The following is a 16,834-nucleotide window of genomic DNA, read 5'->3' as shown; positions in this document are numbered from 1 at the left end:
GAAATTAAAACTGTATACCAAATGTCACTTAAATTAATTAAAAAATAATAATTTAATTGTATGTTTCTTTTGTATTTATTAGTTATTTTAGATATATTTTTTATGTGTGTATATTTTTTAATAAATAAGCCATATTGACAATGTAAATGGAGTAGCTTAAATTGAAATTGAATAAATGAAACACAATGAGTATGGATAATATAATTTAAATTTTACTTGTTATAACAAAACTTTTGTTGACACTGACTAAACTCTTGTTTTATTGTTTGCAACAACAGAAATTTTGTTGTAACAACTAAAAATTTAAATCTGTTTTCCATATTTTTATAAATTGACAGTTTTTTTTTTAATTTTGTTTATAAAACTCATTGTATTCTTTTGTTTATTAGCTTAAGGCATAATTTGGCATTTTATTCAATTTAGCTTTTCTTTTATTTTTGGTAACACAAAATTTCAGTTTCGTTTTAATAATTTAATACACTTTTCTTATTCGTTAATATTTATAATAAATAAAAAAGGTTGTTTGTTCATCGAAAGTTTTTTTGTTTCATATTTTATTTAAAAAATAACAATTAAATCACGTTTTTGTTTTCTTTTCATAATCGCAGAGCAAGAATTTTACTTAAAAACTATAAAAACAAACTAAAAAAAACAAAGGAAAATCTTAAGGATTTCCTTTTTTTAAATAATTCAAAAAATAATAAAATAATTTTCTTAAATTTCTGTTAAATTCTTGTACGTTAAATAGTCTTAACGAGCTGTCTTCAACTTCCATTTCAAGAATAGATAAGCCGACACTCTTAAGACCACAAATATAACAACCAAAGCCACTATATCCAAAGTATAGTCAGCATTAACCATATCCAATTCCTCTAAAGTGGTCATGGGCGATTTGAAATGACAGTAGGTTTGGAAGCACTTTAGTTTCTCACGACCGAAACCGTAGGTGGCCAAGGCGGTACCTTCGAAACCGTATCTGATGTAAGACAAATATGTGATCCATCTTAGGTAAACGGGTATAGCATCAAAGGACACAAAGAAGCCGGAGAACAATAAGAAGGGCACAGACATGACGGGAGCCAAGAAGACACCGTTTTGTACATTCATGGCGGCACCTACGACCAAACCCACCGATTGTGCTACAAATGAGATCATCAAACAGGCGCCCAAGAACATGGAGAAACGGAACAGCTCCCATGGTTGTGACGTGAAGTAGTAAACTATGGATACGTAAATAATACAGAAAATGGCCTGGAAATAATAGAAGAAATATTGTTATGTTAATTGTTTTTAGGCAGAAAGTTAATGGATAAAAAGTTTGTTTATGTTTGTTACCTGGAATGGTATATCTGCTACCGATATAGCCAAATAATATGACTTTAATGAATACCATCGATTAAAGTTTTCTTTCAGCAACACCGGCATTTCGAGAGGGACTATATGAGGAAGAAAGTTTTAGAAAAAAATTATAAGATTTATGTTTAAATTCATTTATTTAATGGTCAAATTTAGCAAACAAATTGTATTATTCAAAAAAGGAAGGGACTGATTTTATAAAACAAAAATACAAATGTTCCAATATTCACAAATTTCATACTTCTCATGAAGTTATAAAATGAAACACAGAGAATCATACATAGAGCGGAAACTAGAAAAAAACTCAAGCAAACAAATTACTCATAATAATCATATGTACGAGTGTTTCACAAATGTAGTTATTTTTTCTAGTACATTCTCATCAGTTAGGTCTTTTATAACTGAGTTAGGCCTTTGACAGAAGAGTTTCCGATCTATGTGTATTTAATAATTGAAATTAATTAATAATTGAAATTGAGAATTTCAATTTTGATAATTTCAAATAAAATCTATAAAATAAATAGTTTTTTCAATTTCAGAATTTCATTTGAAATTTCTATGGTTCTCAATTTTATTTGAAATTTTATCCATATATGTAATCATAGTAGAAAAATAGAAGGTAGTTTCATTCTCTCTTTATTTTTTAAAATTCTACGTCTGACATGCTTAAGGATTTTGACGTTTTCGTTAAAATAGTAATACCATATTAATTAAAAATTTTCCCATATATTCTTTGAAGTTTGTGAAAAAATTAATACATAATTTTCATTAATTTGAAAAATATTAAAAAAAATATAAAAAATATTTACTATGAAATTGGGATCAAAGGTAAGATTTTCATTTTCAAATATTTCAAAGCTAATTTGTGAACATTATTTTAAGATTTAACAAACATGAGTTGCATTTTCCCCAACTGCGAAAATACCAAATATTTTTGCAAAAATTCAAATATAAATTTTTTTAAAGTCCCTACATTACCTAACAAACGACAACAGTGGCTGGATGTATGTAAAATTTGCGAAGAAGATTTGCCAAAAGAGCCAATGGTGTGCTCCGACCATTTCCTTAAAAGCAATATTTCAGTTAATACATTAACTTCCAACACAACATACTTAATACATTTTTATTGAAATACTAAATTATAAATTACACATTTTATGTAAAAATTTTCTCTAAAATAAAAATCATTTTTAGGAATATGGCAACGCTTTTTATAATGCTCACAAAATAAGGAAACTTCAAAAAACCTTATTTGAAAAAAAAAATATTGATTGAAACTACCTTCTATATTTTTATCATGTATGTAATATTGAAATTCTTGATTTAAATTAGAATTTTTCAACTTTAATTTCTAAAATAATTTCGAATGTTCTCAATTTCAATTTAGTTTTGAATTTTTTAACTTTCAATTTGAAATTCTAAAATTCATTTTTAAATTCTCAATTTTATTTGGAAATTTGTCCATATACTTATGGAATTCTTAATTTAATTTAGAATTTTTTCAATTTCAGAAATTGAAATTTTCTCAATTTTGATTTGAAATTCTCAATTTTTTTTTGGAATTTTCGCATGTTCAATTTGAAATTCATTTGTAATTTTCTCAATTTCAATTTGAAATTCTCAATTTTATTTGGAATTTTATCAATATAATATTGAAATTCTTAATTCAATTTAGAATTTTCAAAATTTATTTTATAAAATTTATTTGGAATGTTCTCAATTTCAATTTTAAATTCTCAATTTTGTTTCGAATTTGCTAAATTAAAAATTAATTTTTTATGTCTCAATTTCAATTTTAAATTCTCAATTTTTTTTAAATTTTCTCAACTTTAAATTGAAATTCTTAATTTAATTTTCTTAACTAGAATTGAAATTCTCAACATCATTTGGACTATTTTCAATTTAAATATTTTTTGGAATTTTCTCAATTAAAATTTTATTTGGAATTTCAGAATATCATTTGAAATTTTCTCAATATTGATTTGAAATTCTCAATTTTTTTGGAATTTTCTCACGTTCAATTTGAAATTCATTTGGAAGTTTCTCAATTTCAATTTGAAATTCTCAATTTTATCAATATAATATTGAAATTCTTAATTCAATTTAGAATAATCCAATTTTAATTTATAAAATTTATTTGGAATGTTCTCAATTTCAATTTCAAATTCAGAGTTTTGTTTCGAACTTTCTAAATTTCAATTTTAAATTCAAAAATTATTTTTTAATGTCTCAATTTAAATTTTAAATTCTCAATTTTTTTTGGAATTTTCTCAACTTTAAATTGAAATTCTTAATTTAATTTTCTTAACTTAAAATTGAAATTCTCAGCATCATTTGGACTATTCTCAATTTAAATATTATTTGGAATTTTTCAATTTAAATTTTATTGGAATTTCAGAATTTCATTTGAAATGTTCTCATTTTTGATTTGAAATTCTGAATTTTTTTTTTTGGAATTTTCTCACGTTCAATTTGAAATTCATTTGGAATTTTCTCAATTTCAATTTGAAATTCTTAATTTTATTTGGAATTTTATCAATATAATATTGAAATTCTTAATTCAATTTAGAATTTTCCAATTTTAATTTATAAAATGTATTTGGAATGTTCACAATTTCAATTTTAAATTCTCAGTTTTGTTTCGAATTTTCCAAACTTCAATTTTAAATTCAAAAATTCTTTTTTAATGTATCAATTTCAATTTTAAATTCACAATTTTTTTAGGAATTTTCTCAACTTTAAATTGAAAATCTTAATTTAATTTTCTTAACTTAAAATTGAAATTCTCAACTTCATTTGGACTATTCTCAATTTAAATATTATTTGGAATTTTCTTAATTTAAATTTTATTTGGAATTATCTCAAATTTCTCAATTTTAAAATTCATATGGAATTTTCTCAATTTCAATGAAAAATTGTGTACATAGGTTTTACAATTATTTACAATTAAACCATTTTATAATATTGAAAATTTGGTTTTGAATCATATCATTTTGTTTTGTATGCTATGATAGTTTCGTTTTTCTTATACTTACATGATAAAATCGTAATTGTCATTGAAGTGTACATTAAGAACAACATGTTGAAGAATAGGAAACCCAAATTACTTAAAACCTTAGCACCATCATTACCGATATCATAATAGAGAGCACCGATCAGGAAACCAACCAATAAATGAGCAAACAAACGCAAGTACATGAGAGTCTAAAAAAACAAACAAAAAATTATTAAAAAAAAACTACCAAATAAACTCTCTAACACACTTACCCAATCGCGATAACTGAATAGTAAAGTACGCTTTAGTACTACCCAAAACTGATGAAATTGCGAGGTGGGATAACGTTCGGGTGAAGTTATTTCCGCCGACAACAATGCAGTCGTACAATTATCCGTCTTTTCCAGCTCAATCATGGCATCACCTTTCTCGTTTGTACTCACTACCGGTGATTGTTTGGCTATGTCATTCACCAAATTACCCTTAAGTATGCCATTGTTTAAAGTTAAATTATCCTCATATTTTCCACTTGTCGAATTGGCCACATCATTCTTGTCCAATATGGCTTTAAGATTTTGTACTTTTAACAAATCATTGCGTGCCTTTAAGCTAGCATAATCGGCCGACGAGCGTATATCCTTTTTACCATTATCGATGGCATCCACCAAACGTCTGGTGTGATCACCATGCTCCCCACATGCCACCTCAATAATGTAACTAGCAGGATTGTGATAGCTGGGACACTCCAAATTCAAGGTGGACAAGAAAGGCACTAATTGTTTGGTACTACCCTGATACACACATTGACCGTCGGCTAAAGTATACAATTGATCGAACATTTCGAAGAGACGTGCCGAGGGCTGATGTATGGTACAGATAATGGTACGACCACCTTCGGCCAACATTTTCAATAGATTGATGCACTGGAAACATGTGGAACTGTCAAGACCGGATGTGGGCTCATCGAAGAACATGATGGGTGGATTGCTAACCAATTCCAAGGCAATTGAAAGACGTTTCTTTTGACCGCCCGAAAGATTGCGTGTCAAGGTGTTGCGGTGTTCGCTTAAACTCAAGGTCAAAAGGATGTCGTCGATCTGAAAGAGGAAGGTTTGGAAATAATTAGCAGAGTTTTATGAAATGAAGTGTTAAAAAAGTGTTTAAGTTTGCAACTAACTTATATCACATTGGGGCCATTTCTAAATGGCTGATTCGATTTAAATGAAATTTCACATAGGCGTAGCTGAGGAGTATTCAAGTTAATGGATCTCAAAGAACTCTCAGGAGGTCTCAAGGTAGGTCATATCAGACATAGAGCGGAAACTAGAAAGAACTCCGACATAATCATAGTGTTGTTTTTGTATTCACATTTTCAATACCGAATATTTCCGTTCAACAAAGAATATTTGCGAAAAAAGTCATTCTTCTAAGGGTCTAGATTTTGTGGGTCTACGTCCAATTTTGTATAAAAACTAGAAAAACATTTCTAAAACTATCTTGGATTTCTATCATTATTTCGACTTTTATTGTCTTGTTCTATTTTCATTAAGAATTCCTATAACGAAGTACAACATTACAATGGGTTTCGTAAATACCATTAAGATGAATATCATCATTAGCTGTCAAACATTATTGTAAATATAAAACAAATTTATCTTAACCGCAACTTTCTAACATCTATGATTAAGTGATTATATTCACCAAGTATCTATTTGATATTTTGTTACTTGTCTTTCGTTGAAAACGTGAGATAAATTGTTTAAAACATTTTTTTTAACTAATGAAGCTCGTGTTTCTATAGCAAGTACTAACACTAAAAACAAACAAATAACTAAGAAATGCAAAATATGTATTTCCGTTAAAAAAAAATATGACAAATTAAACTAACAGACATCAGTTTTACGGAAATAATTTATAGTTTTTTGTTTGTTTGCAGTTTGGCTGAGATTTAAACGAGCAAATTTTATAGTTGGTTGGTTATAAACATAAACAATGTGAACAGTCATTAGACAAATTTATTTAAGAAAAAACCTTAAACATTAAAAAGAAGTTTTTAAACAAATCGATATTATAGTGCATAGTAAAGTTTTATAGCCAAAATGCAGACTAATGGCGAGGGAATCTTAAACATTGTAGATAGATAAATCAGTAGATGGAATCGAAACGTCTACTTTTTAATTTGAATATGACTAGTACAAACGATTTTTTAATTGTTGTGATTTCAAGTGATGTCTGTATGATGACGTACTGTTTGTATATTTTATTAAATGCAAAATTTTATTATAATTAATAAAGAAAAATAACAAAAAACAAAAAAAAAACACTTAAAGAGATGTTGGCAGAAGCAAAAAAATAAACAAAAACTTGTTTGAAATTTATTAATCAAAAGAATCTACAGAAATATTTATTTGAGTATTTTTCTTCGAACTTCGAACATAAATTAAATATCTAAAATAATATCTAGAGAGCCAAAATATTGTGTAGGGACAAGACATTATTGCTTAACATACTTTGTAATGACTACTATATACTTTAAGTATTACTTAGAAATAGTTTAGCAATAACACAGGTCAACAGCAAAAAAGGCTTGACTAACCATTATATAGATTTGTTGCATCATTGCTACCTAAGTAGAATAATGGTAAAATTTTTCATTTCTATGAAAGATTTTTTTAAATTTTTTTTAGTAAAATTATACAGTTTGTTAGACATTTCTCCACATAATTAATGATAACTCAAAAAGGGTTAATCCGATGCTATTAAAATAAATTAAGAAAAGTTGAGATTTACATAACCTTAATCCGTTTAAAGAAGTGGCCACTTAAAATCCGTACGCACTATAGTAATCATAACAACGCCCCCTGTTATCAAAATGGAAAAATATTTCCATACGTTTTTAACAACAAATCTACCATTATTCTACAATGAATTGCAAGTCATTATGTTTATATTTAAAAAGTGTAGACACAATGGAAAATGAAGCTAGGGATAAAATTGAGCACAAATATCTAGAAAATCCGATTTTGTCTGGTTAAAAGATAGCCAAAATCGGATTTTCGGCAGATGTCAGGTCAAAATTTTTACGTCTCGGTAGCTAGAGGTTGTGTGGCCTTTAAATATGAATACGTAAAATTGAAAAAAAATATTAATTTGGCAGGCAATCAAATCAAAGCGGTTTGAAGAGCCAAGCTTTTCAGACATGTTTTTAAAGAATTTTCAGAATTATATATAAAAAGAGAGTTTGGAAAAGCGATTGCTGTCATTTATAAGACAACAAACATCTGATACAAAGTTTTAGCCAAGTTGTCAATACTCAACGACAAGTTGTCATTACTCAAATACAACTATGAAGTGGTATAATGAGAATAATATTGATTTTATACCAAAACACACCAATTAAACAAATTGCCCAAATCTTCGTCCAATCGAGATATATTGGGCAATGGTTAAACGTAAAGTGAAAAAGAGTGCAGGTACAGTAAATAACCAGATTTTGATGAGAACAAAGTGGAATAATTATGCTGGAATAACGGAAGAAGTGGGAAGAAAAGTTGTGCAGCTATTAATGGGAGGCATAAGAAGAAAATCCAGAAAATTTATTCGCAATAAAGACACATAAACATACAGTTATATTTTTTGAAAGCTTAATAAATTACCTTGAATTTCATGTATAAAATGTTAACATACGTTGTTTCATTTAAAAGTTATGCTCGCTTTAATCCGTACGGATTTTATGTGGCACTTCTGTATATAATAATTTCTGCAGTTTTCGATTTTTCATGATTTTTTTAAAACAAAAAAATTAGCTGTTTTCACGTAAAAAATATATTTTTTGCTGCAATTTGTTATTATAACTCCGAAAGTACTAAGTTGATTGCAACGCAAAATATATGTGAAAATTTGTACATGGTATGGGGAAAATGTTTCCAAAATTCAATCAATCGAAAGAAGAACATTAACTACTCAATTTTATGTATATCAAACAAAAAACTAAAATTTTGTGAAATGAGCGAATTCACTTAATTGTGAATAAATTCGAAAAGAATCCATCGATTTGTATAATCCGTATCTCGTTTTGTTCCTATTACTTGTGGCAATAAACAAAAAGCAATAAACCTGAACAATTTCTGCCGTTTTCGATTTTTCATAATTTTTTTAAAACAAACAAATTTGCTATTTTCAAGTAAAAAAAATATTTTTTGCTTAAATTTGTTATTATGACTCCGAAAATATTGTGCCGATTGTAACCCAAATTATATTTGAAAATTTGTTTATAGAGTGTGGAAAATATTTTCAAAATTCAATCAATCGAAAGAAGAACATTAACTCAGTTTTATGTATATCAAACGAAAAACTAAAATTTTGTGAAAATTAGCGAATTCACTTAATTGTGAATAAATTTTAAAAGAATAAATCGATTTTTATGATCGATATCTCATTTTGTTGCTATGATATGTGGCTTTGCTATAAAGCAATAAACCTGAACAATTTCTGCCGTTTTCGGACTTTCATGATTTTTTTAAAACAAAAAATAGCTATTTTCACATAAAAAATATATTTTTTGCTTAAATTTGTTATTATAACTCCGAAACTACTGAGGCGATTAAAACACAATATATAAATGGATTAAATGATATATAAATTTATTTGTTTAATAATATCGGACTAAACTTTTTTGAGTAATCATTAATAATGTGGAGAAACGTCTTCAAAAAATCAAAATTTTACGTACAAATTTTTTTTAAAAAAACCTCTTAAAATTTGGACTATATTTGTACTACTGAAACCACAATACATCAAAATTGTGTAGTGGTTAAAAAGTCTCTAAAATATTATCTATTTTCTTGCCCTGTGTAATTGGCTTTTAACCTTCATAGGATCTTCGGGTCAAATTTGACCAATTTTGAAATTAAAATTTAATTTTTTCTAAAAGTGAGTGGTTGATATTTTTGATTTTTTATGAATTTTATTTAATTTCAAATGTCAACAACTACATTAGGTTTTTAGAAAAAAAAAATGGTAAAAAAATTTTGACCCATTTTGAAATTAAAATTGAATTTTTTCAAAAAGTGAGTGTTTGATATTTTGTGACTTATATTTAATTTCTAATGTCAATGTGAGGTTTTTTATAAAAAAATTGGGGGAAAAAATGTCAATTTTCTATTTGGGTCAAATTTGACCCGAGGATCGTTAACGTCAGTAAATTTCAAGATCCTCTGAAGGTTAATGTATTATCGATCACTTATAATTTGAACCAATTTACCAGTACAAAGAAACAATATAATTCTCATTTAGTTAAGAATAATTTAATTATAAGAAATTATGATTTCATCAGAGATGCTTCTGATTTTAAAAGTTTGGGGTCATTTTGGGACCAAGTGTGTTTATGGGTTAATTTTCAGTATTCCACTATTATTGTAAATGTTGAACTTTATGATATATTCTTCTAATGTTTCCCAATAATCCAACCAAAAATATATAATTTTTCGCTATGTTTTCATTAGAAATAATAAATATGGCAAAATTTTACCTTTGACATTCACTATCTAAGGTTTAATTTTTGGTGCTCTCTAATATATGTACATCTCGATTAAACTCTCATATTTCCTACTGACCATTTAAATATAAAACTTCATGATCAATTTTAAAATGCTTTCATCAGCATTTTCAATTGTTCAGTTATTTCTGTTTAGTGTGTGCTTAAATAAAGTTTTCTTTTTTTCTTTTGCTGCGTTTCAGTTGCGTTAACACATTTAAAAAAAAGTAAAAAAAAAATTATTACTTACCATTGACATTTTTTCTGGTTTAGTGAATTTTTTACTTAATTTCAAATTTGTGGCCACTGTCATGGCTTCTTGTACGGTCAGATTACCATGCAATTGATTGTCTTGCATAATGTAGGCGGATAATTTACGGAATGCACTAATGTTACGCTCATGACCATTCATTGTTACACTGCCTTCTATGTTATTGGTTCTGGAAGAGAAGAAAAGATGAGGCAAAAATAAAGTTAAAATTGTTTTAGTTAGTGTGTTTTAAAATAAGATTAATGTAAATAAGATTAAAGTAGTAATAACTAGAAGCTTAATTTATATAATAACAAAATGATCATTAAATTTTAATGGGGTTTGTTGCAACTAAGAAGATAAAGGGAGAAATTGCAAATTATATTTGCAATTTTGTTTAATTTTTTCTTTTCATATAATCCATAAATGAAAATGAATGTGATATAAAATATGTCTTTAATCATTCACAAAATGACTGAACTGAATCCTTTTTGTAACAGATTGAAGAAACATTGAACAAATTTTAATAGAATAAACATTCAATACATTTTTTATGCTATTTTGTAATGGAAAAAAAAGTTACGCTGGAGCACACCGATTGCTCACCGAAACTTATGGTGAATGTGTTACATCGGTTTCAATGTGCGAGAGATGGTTTGTACGGTTCAGAAGTGGTGATTTTCACACGGAAGACAAAGATTGCCCAGGTCAGATAAAAAAGTTTGATGACCAAGAATTGGAGGCATTACTCTATGAAGATTGTTATCAAATTCAACAAGAGCTCACAAAATCATTGGGAGCTCTACAATCAGCAATTTTAAAATCTTTGCAAGCTACAGGAATAATCCAAAATCAGGGAAATTTCGTACCATACGAATTGAAGCTGAAAGTCGTTGAACCCAGCCAGAAAGTCGTTGAAACCCAGCCAACCAGAAGCCATAGCCAAATATTCACGCCGCTAAGGTTATTATCTGTATTTGGTGGAGCAAAAGAGTTCTATCTATTATGTGCTGCTGAAATCTACCCAGACCATCGCAGGGAATCTGTACAGAACACAACTGATTCGTTTGAAGCAAATATTAGCCAAAAAACGGCCAGACACGAATCCGTAATATTCCATCATGTCAACACTCGACCACATGTTGTAATACCTTTTAAAAACTAAGTATTTAGAAAGAAGTGGTTGGGAAGTTTTGCCTCACTCGCCTCGGAGTTTCGATCGATGCAGAACGCTCTCTCTGAGACACTCAATTCAGAACAGGGTATCCAAAATTGGCTTGATTCGTTCGTGACCTCACAAGATGAGCAGTTCTTTTGGCTCAGAATCCCTATGTTGCCAGAAAGAGGGGAAACGATCAAAGCTAACTTTGAATAAATTTATATTGTACAAATGCTTCAAAATAAAAGCTAAAAATTTAAAAAAATCCCGCATTTTTAAATCACACACCCAATATTTTTTGTATCTACTAAAGTAATAAACCTAGAAATCGGATATTGGACACATATATGCTTTCCTAATTGAAGTATGGCCGAATGGCTCTACCATAGAGACCCATTCCCACGACAGCCGGTTTTACGCACCGGAATGACCCGAGTTCACTCGGCCAAGGGCTGTCAACTCAGCAATTACTGCTGCTACAACAACAACCTTAGAGACCGGTTTTTACGAATAAATACTCCTTGGAAAGGTAATAATCACTCACAAAGAGTTTGAAATATTGCTATTTCTTTCTGTCAATTGGACTTTTTGTATTTTCTTCATAAACAACAAGTAAGAAAGTATGGTCGGTCAAGCCCGACCATATAATACCCTACACTAAGTAAAAGAGCAAAAACATTTTTCTTTTAAAATTTCAATAATTTATATTTTTGAGTGATTATCGGAAGTGGGCCTTATATGGGGGCTATGACGAATTATGGACCGATCACCATGAAATTAGGTCGTGTGTTTTATGTCTATATGAAAGTTTACTATGTTGAATTTTGTGAGTATACCAACATTTTTAAGCGATTTATGCACGTTAAAGTGATTTTCGGAAGCTGATCTATATGGGAGCTATGACTAATTATAGACCGGTCGTAACAAAATTTGGTGACATGAATTTTGTATATATAAGACTTATTTGGAGCGGATTTTGTGGAGATACATACAGTGGGGAGCTCAAATGAGTACATGTTTCTATTTTGTGCACTTCTTATGGAATAAAAATAAAACTAATAAAGCAAATCCAAAAATTGTTTCTGTCATTTATTTTATGTTTAATATGTAACAAAATGAATTACAATTCAAAACAAAAAACATCCAGTTCTAAATAAAAAAACAGACAAAACTAAAATAACTCGCATGTACTCAATTTTGCACCACACAATAACTTTAGGGAAGAATTGCATTTTTAAAAAAAAAATTCAAAATCCTTTATTACGTAAATAAAATTTTACACGTATTGGCATATTTTCTATAAATTTTTCATTAACTTTTTTTGGAATACTCTCTCTCTCGTGCTCAATCCGCTGTTAAAGCTCGTACAAATTGGTAGGAGTTAATCGGTATTGTTTCAACCGCCAATTCACGATTCACTAAAAATTCTCAATAGGATTGAACTCAAGACATTGAGCTGATAACTGCATTAATAAGAAATTTTTCTAGGAACACCATTCTTTACGATTTTTGACGTGTGCATTGGGTCACCATCCTATTGAAAAATTACTTCTTCTGCAGGATAAGCATTATAATCTACAAAGTCAAAAGATGAATGTGACAAATACAAAGATGATTACGTATTCAGGTTGGTATATCGAACTGGACACTATTTCGGTAGAAATTTTGCTCACTAAACCATTTTTCAAAGTTTTTCATGAGTGCTTTAATTCGCCGTCCTGCTGTAAAATAACTTCATCGACATGATTGGCGCTCTTATCTACAAAATCGGAATGGCAAGTCTATAAAGTCGGTATGATTAGTCTTCAATATACGCAGATAGTCTTCTTAACTCATTATTTCGCCGATTTTTTCAAAATTAGTGACATAGTAAGGAAACAGTATAACACGGTAATGATATGGAGTTGCTTTATATGGTGCCACCTTGGACCAATGCAAGGAATCAATGAAATAATGGGAAAAGAAAACCATCTGCGTATTTTGCAGACTCACCATACCGATTTTGTAGTCTCATCATCACGTTTTTGTATATAAAAGAGGAAATCCTGTAGGAGAAGTAATTTTTCAATAGGATGGTGACCCAATGCACACGTCAAAAATCGTAAAGAATGGTGTTCCTAGAAAAATTTCTTATTAATGCAGTTATCAGCTCAATGTCTTGAGTTCAATCCTATTGAGAATTTTTAGTGAATTGTGAATTGGCGGTTGAAACAATACCGATTAACTCCTACCAATTTGTACGAGCTTTAACAGCGGATTGAGCACGAGAGAGAGAGTATTCCAAAAAAAGTTAATGAAAAATTTATAGAAAATATGCCAATACGTGTAAAATTTTATTTACGTAATAAAGGATTTTGAATTTTTTTTTTAAAAATGCAATTCTTCCCTAAAGTTATTGTGTGGTGCAAAATTGAGTACATGCGAGTTATTTTAGTTTTGTCTGTTTTTTTATTTATAACTGAATGTTTTTTGTTTTGAATTGTAATTCATTTTGTTACATATTAGACATAAAATAAATGACAGAAAAAATTTTTGGATTTGCTTTATTAGTTTTATTTTTATTCCATAAGAAGTGCACAAAATAGAAACATGTACTCATTAGAGCTCCCCACTGTATATAAATTAAACATTTATGACCGATAAAGTCCAATTTCGGGAGGACATTTGTATGGGGGCTAGGTGAAATAATGAACCGATTTCAGCCAGTTTCAATAGACTTCAATTGACTCAGAAAGTGATTCTAAGTCGATCGGTATACTTTAAGGTGGGTGTTAGACTAATATTTTTGGGTGTTACAAACATCTGCACAAACGCATAATACCCTCCCCAATATGGTGGTGAAGGGTATAATTAAACATTTATGACCGATAAAGTCCAATTTCGGAAGGACATTTGTATGGGGGCTAGGTGAAATAATGAACCGATTTCAGCCAGTTTCAATAGGCTTGGTCCTTGGGTCGAAAAAATAATATGTACCAAATTTGATCGAAATATCTTCAAAATTGCGACCTGTACTCTACGCACAAGGTTTACATGGACAGCCAGCCGACCAGACAGACGGACGGACATCGCTTAATCGACTCAGAAAGTGATTCTAAGTCGATCGGTATACTTTAAGGTGGGTGTTAGACTAATATTTTTGGGTGTTACAAACATCTGCACAAACGCATAATACCCTCCCCACTATGGTGGTGAAGGGTATAATTAAACATTTATGACCGATAAAGTCCAATTTCGGAAGGACATTTGTATGGGGGCTAGGTGAAATAATGAACCGATTTCAGCTAGTTTCAATAGGCTTGGTCCTTGGGCCGAAAAAATAATATGTACCGAATTTTATCGAAATATCTTCAAAATTGCGACCTGTACTCTGAGCACAAGGTTTACATGGACAGCCAGCCAGCCAGCCAGCCTGATAGCCAGCCATCCAACCAGACGAACGGACGGACGGACATCGTTTAATCGACTCAGAAAGTGATTCTAAGTCGGTCGGTATACTAATATTTTTGGGCGTTACAAACATCTGCACAAACGCATAATACCCTCCCCACTATGGTGGTGTAGGGTATAAATATATAAATTGGAACGAATAGATAGTGAGGTAATAATCGGAAACAAAGAAGTTGAAATATTACATTTACATTTCTGTCAATGGTACTTTTGTATTTTCTTCATAACTTTTTGTATTTTCTTCATAAAAACACAAAAACAGGATATGACTTAAGAAGGTTTTGGGGGCCTTTATGGTACTTTGTCATTCTTTAGATGGTACCTTTTATATTTTGTAGAAATTACATTCTATGGTTTCTTAAACAGTTTTATAAAATATGCATTTGTGCTAAGAAGTTATTTTATTGTGTAAAATTGCATTTACAGGTGACAATACTGAAAATAAATTTCCGAAACCAAATCCTATTAAAGGGTGTACAAAATTCGTTTCGAATTCAAAACTCATTCGAATTAGTTGAATAATGCAAAAATAAATTATAAACAAATATTTATAAACTTGTTTTTGCACATGATCTTTTGACTTTAATTGATTAGAAACATAATAGTGCTGCTTTAAATTAATACGAATTGAATAGTAAGAATTTAAAAGGAAATATATTTCTAGATGTTTATTTCAAGTTTATTTTATATATTGAAGTTTGGTATAAGTTAAATACACTCGACTAATGCCACAAATTAGTTCTCAAAATGTGGATAATTAGAAAGAAAACTAAAGTGAGTAATTAAAGAGACAGGTTTTAGCAGTAGTAGAAATATATTAAGCTAAAAGTTTAAAAAATAAATAGCCAAGCATTTAAGATAAATTTTTCACAAAAAATTTGAAATTGAAATATTTATATCTTGGCTTTATTGAAGTCATACTCAGGGCTATGGAAAAAATTCTTATCATAAAAGCTAAATTTTTTTAAATTTTATTTAAATCAAATACAAACTACAGACTCTTCAGACACAAATTAAAATCAGGTCATTTTGTGAAAAAAAACCAACAGCACATTCATATAGAAATGTTGTTTGTATGTTAAATTAATTTTAATTTCGTATAAATGCATAAAAAATTTTAATTTCTAAATGTCCATTAAGGAAATGTTTTAAAAGCAACAAGTTTTTATTACAAAATTGTGTTATTTTAATTGTATATAAGAATTTTTAAGTACACAGTCGAAAGAACTTTGTACATATAAATAAACACAAAAAAGACACGTTTGAAATGTTATTTATGGCTCAAGAACGAATTAAAAGCATACAGTTTGATTAAATACAGTGATTGAGAAGAAGAATTAATTGAAAAATGTTATTGAAATAATATTACGAGCCGCAGAACAAAAGGAACTTTTTTGAAAATTTAAAAATTTTGGGAAATAGATTTTTCTAGAAGATTTCAACCTAAATATTATAAAAATACCAAAAAAATAAATTTTTAAAAAAATTCGAAAAAGTACTTTTTGTTCTGCGGCTCCTCATATGTATGACATTTCTATTCGTATAATACCAATGATATAAGTTTATTGTTAAAAAAGTACTTTTTGTTACCATAATGTGTTCAAACATCAATTTGCCTTCCCTAGTGTAGAGTATCATTAGGTGTGACTAGTTAGACTATATTTTTCTACTTGTTTTTTTTATATTTCATATGATTAATTCATCTAAGGTACTTTTTAAAAGTACTATTGTAGTTTAAAGTACACCCATAAGTATGTATACATCCATTTGTATTATTATTATTTTTGTTTGTTCCCATGTGAATATTTGACCACTCTAACAACATGTTCGTAATTTATTTATGGTTAATGTGTCTTATCAACAATATTATTAATTTAATTTTACCACAAATTGTGGCCATTTCACTTGTGTTCTTTTCTTTTTTTTTAATAAACAAATAAAACCAAGCAAACGTAAAGGGTTTCGATTTTACAATGTCGTTCGTTTGTCTTTTTATAAGGGGTCTTTAATCAATTGTTCACCAATTTTTTTTTTATTATTGTTATTGATAAGAAGAAAACACTTTTTGAGTGCTTCGCTTTCTTTGAA

The 16,834-nt window shown here is 28.8% G+C and overlaps 1 protein-coding gene across 1 annotated transcript in view; it reads right to left on the bottom strand.

Annotated features, from left to right (window-relative positions):
• Positions 1–519: 519 nt before the first annotated feature.
• Positions 520–16,834, bottom strand: part of LOC135952449 (ATP-binding cassette subfamily G member 4) — a 38,863-nt gene continuing 22,548 nt past the window's right edge. Inside the window, exons 3-7 of the mRNA XM_065502393.1 lie at positions 10,138–10,327; positions 4,624–5,448; positions 4,392–4,560; positions 1,336–1,436; positions 520–1,251 (exon numbers count right to left, since the gene is read on the bottom strand). Of these exons, the coding sequence (XP_065358465.1) occupies positions 751–1,251; positions 1,336–1,436; positions 4,392–4,560; positions 4,624–5,448; positions 10,138–10,327 (1,786 nt within the window). The 3' untranslated portion in view covers positions 520–750. The remainder of the gene's footprint in view (positions 1,252–1,335; positions 1,437–4,391; positions 4,561–4,623; positions 5,449–10,137; positions 10,328–16,834) is intronic.

This window comes from Calliphora vicina, chromosome 2, assembly GCF_958450345.1.
Source record: "Calliphora vicina chromosome 2, idCalVici1.1, whole genome shotgun sequence".
Classification (NCBI taxonomy): Eukaryota; Metazoa; Arthropoda; class Insecta; order Diptera; family Calliphoridae; genus Calliphora; species Calliphora vicina.
Note: the sequence above shows the minus strand (reverse complement) of the source record. Positions and strands in the feature narration are given on the sequence as shown.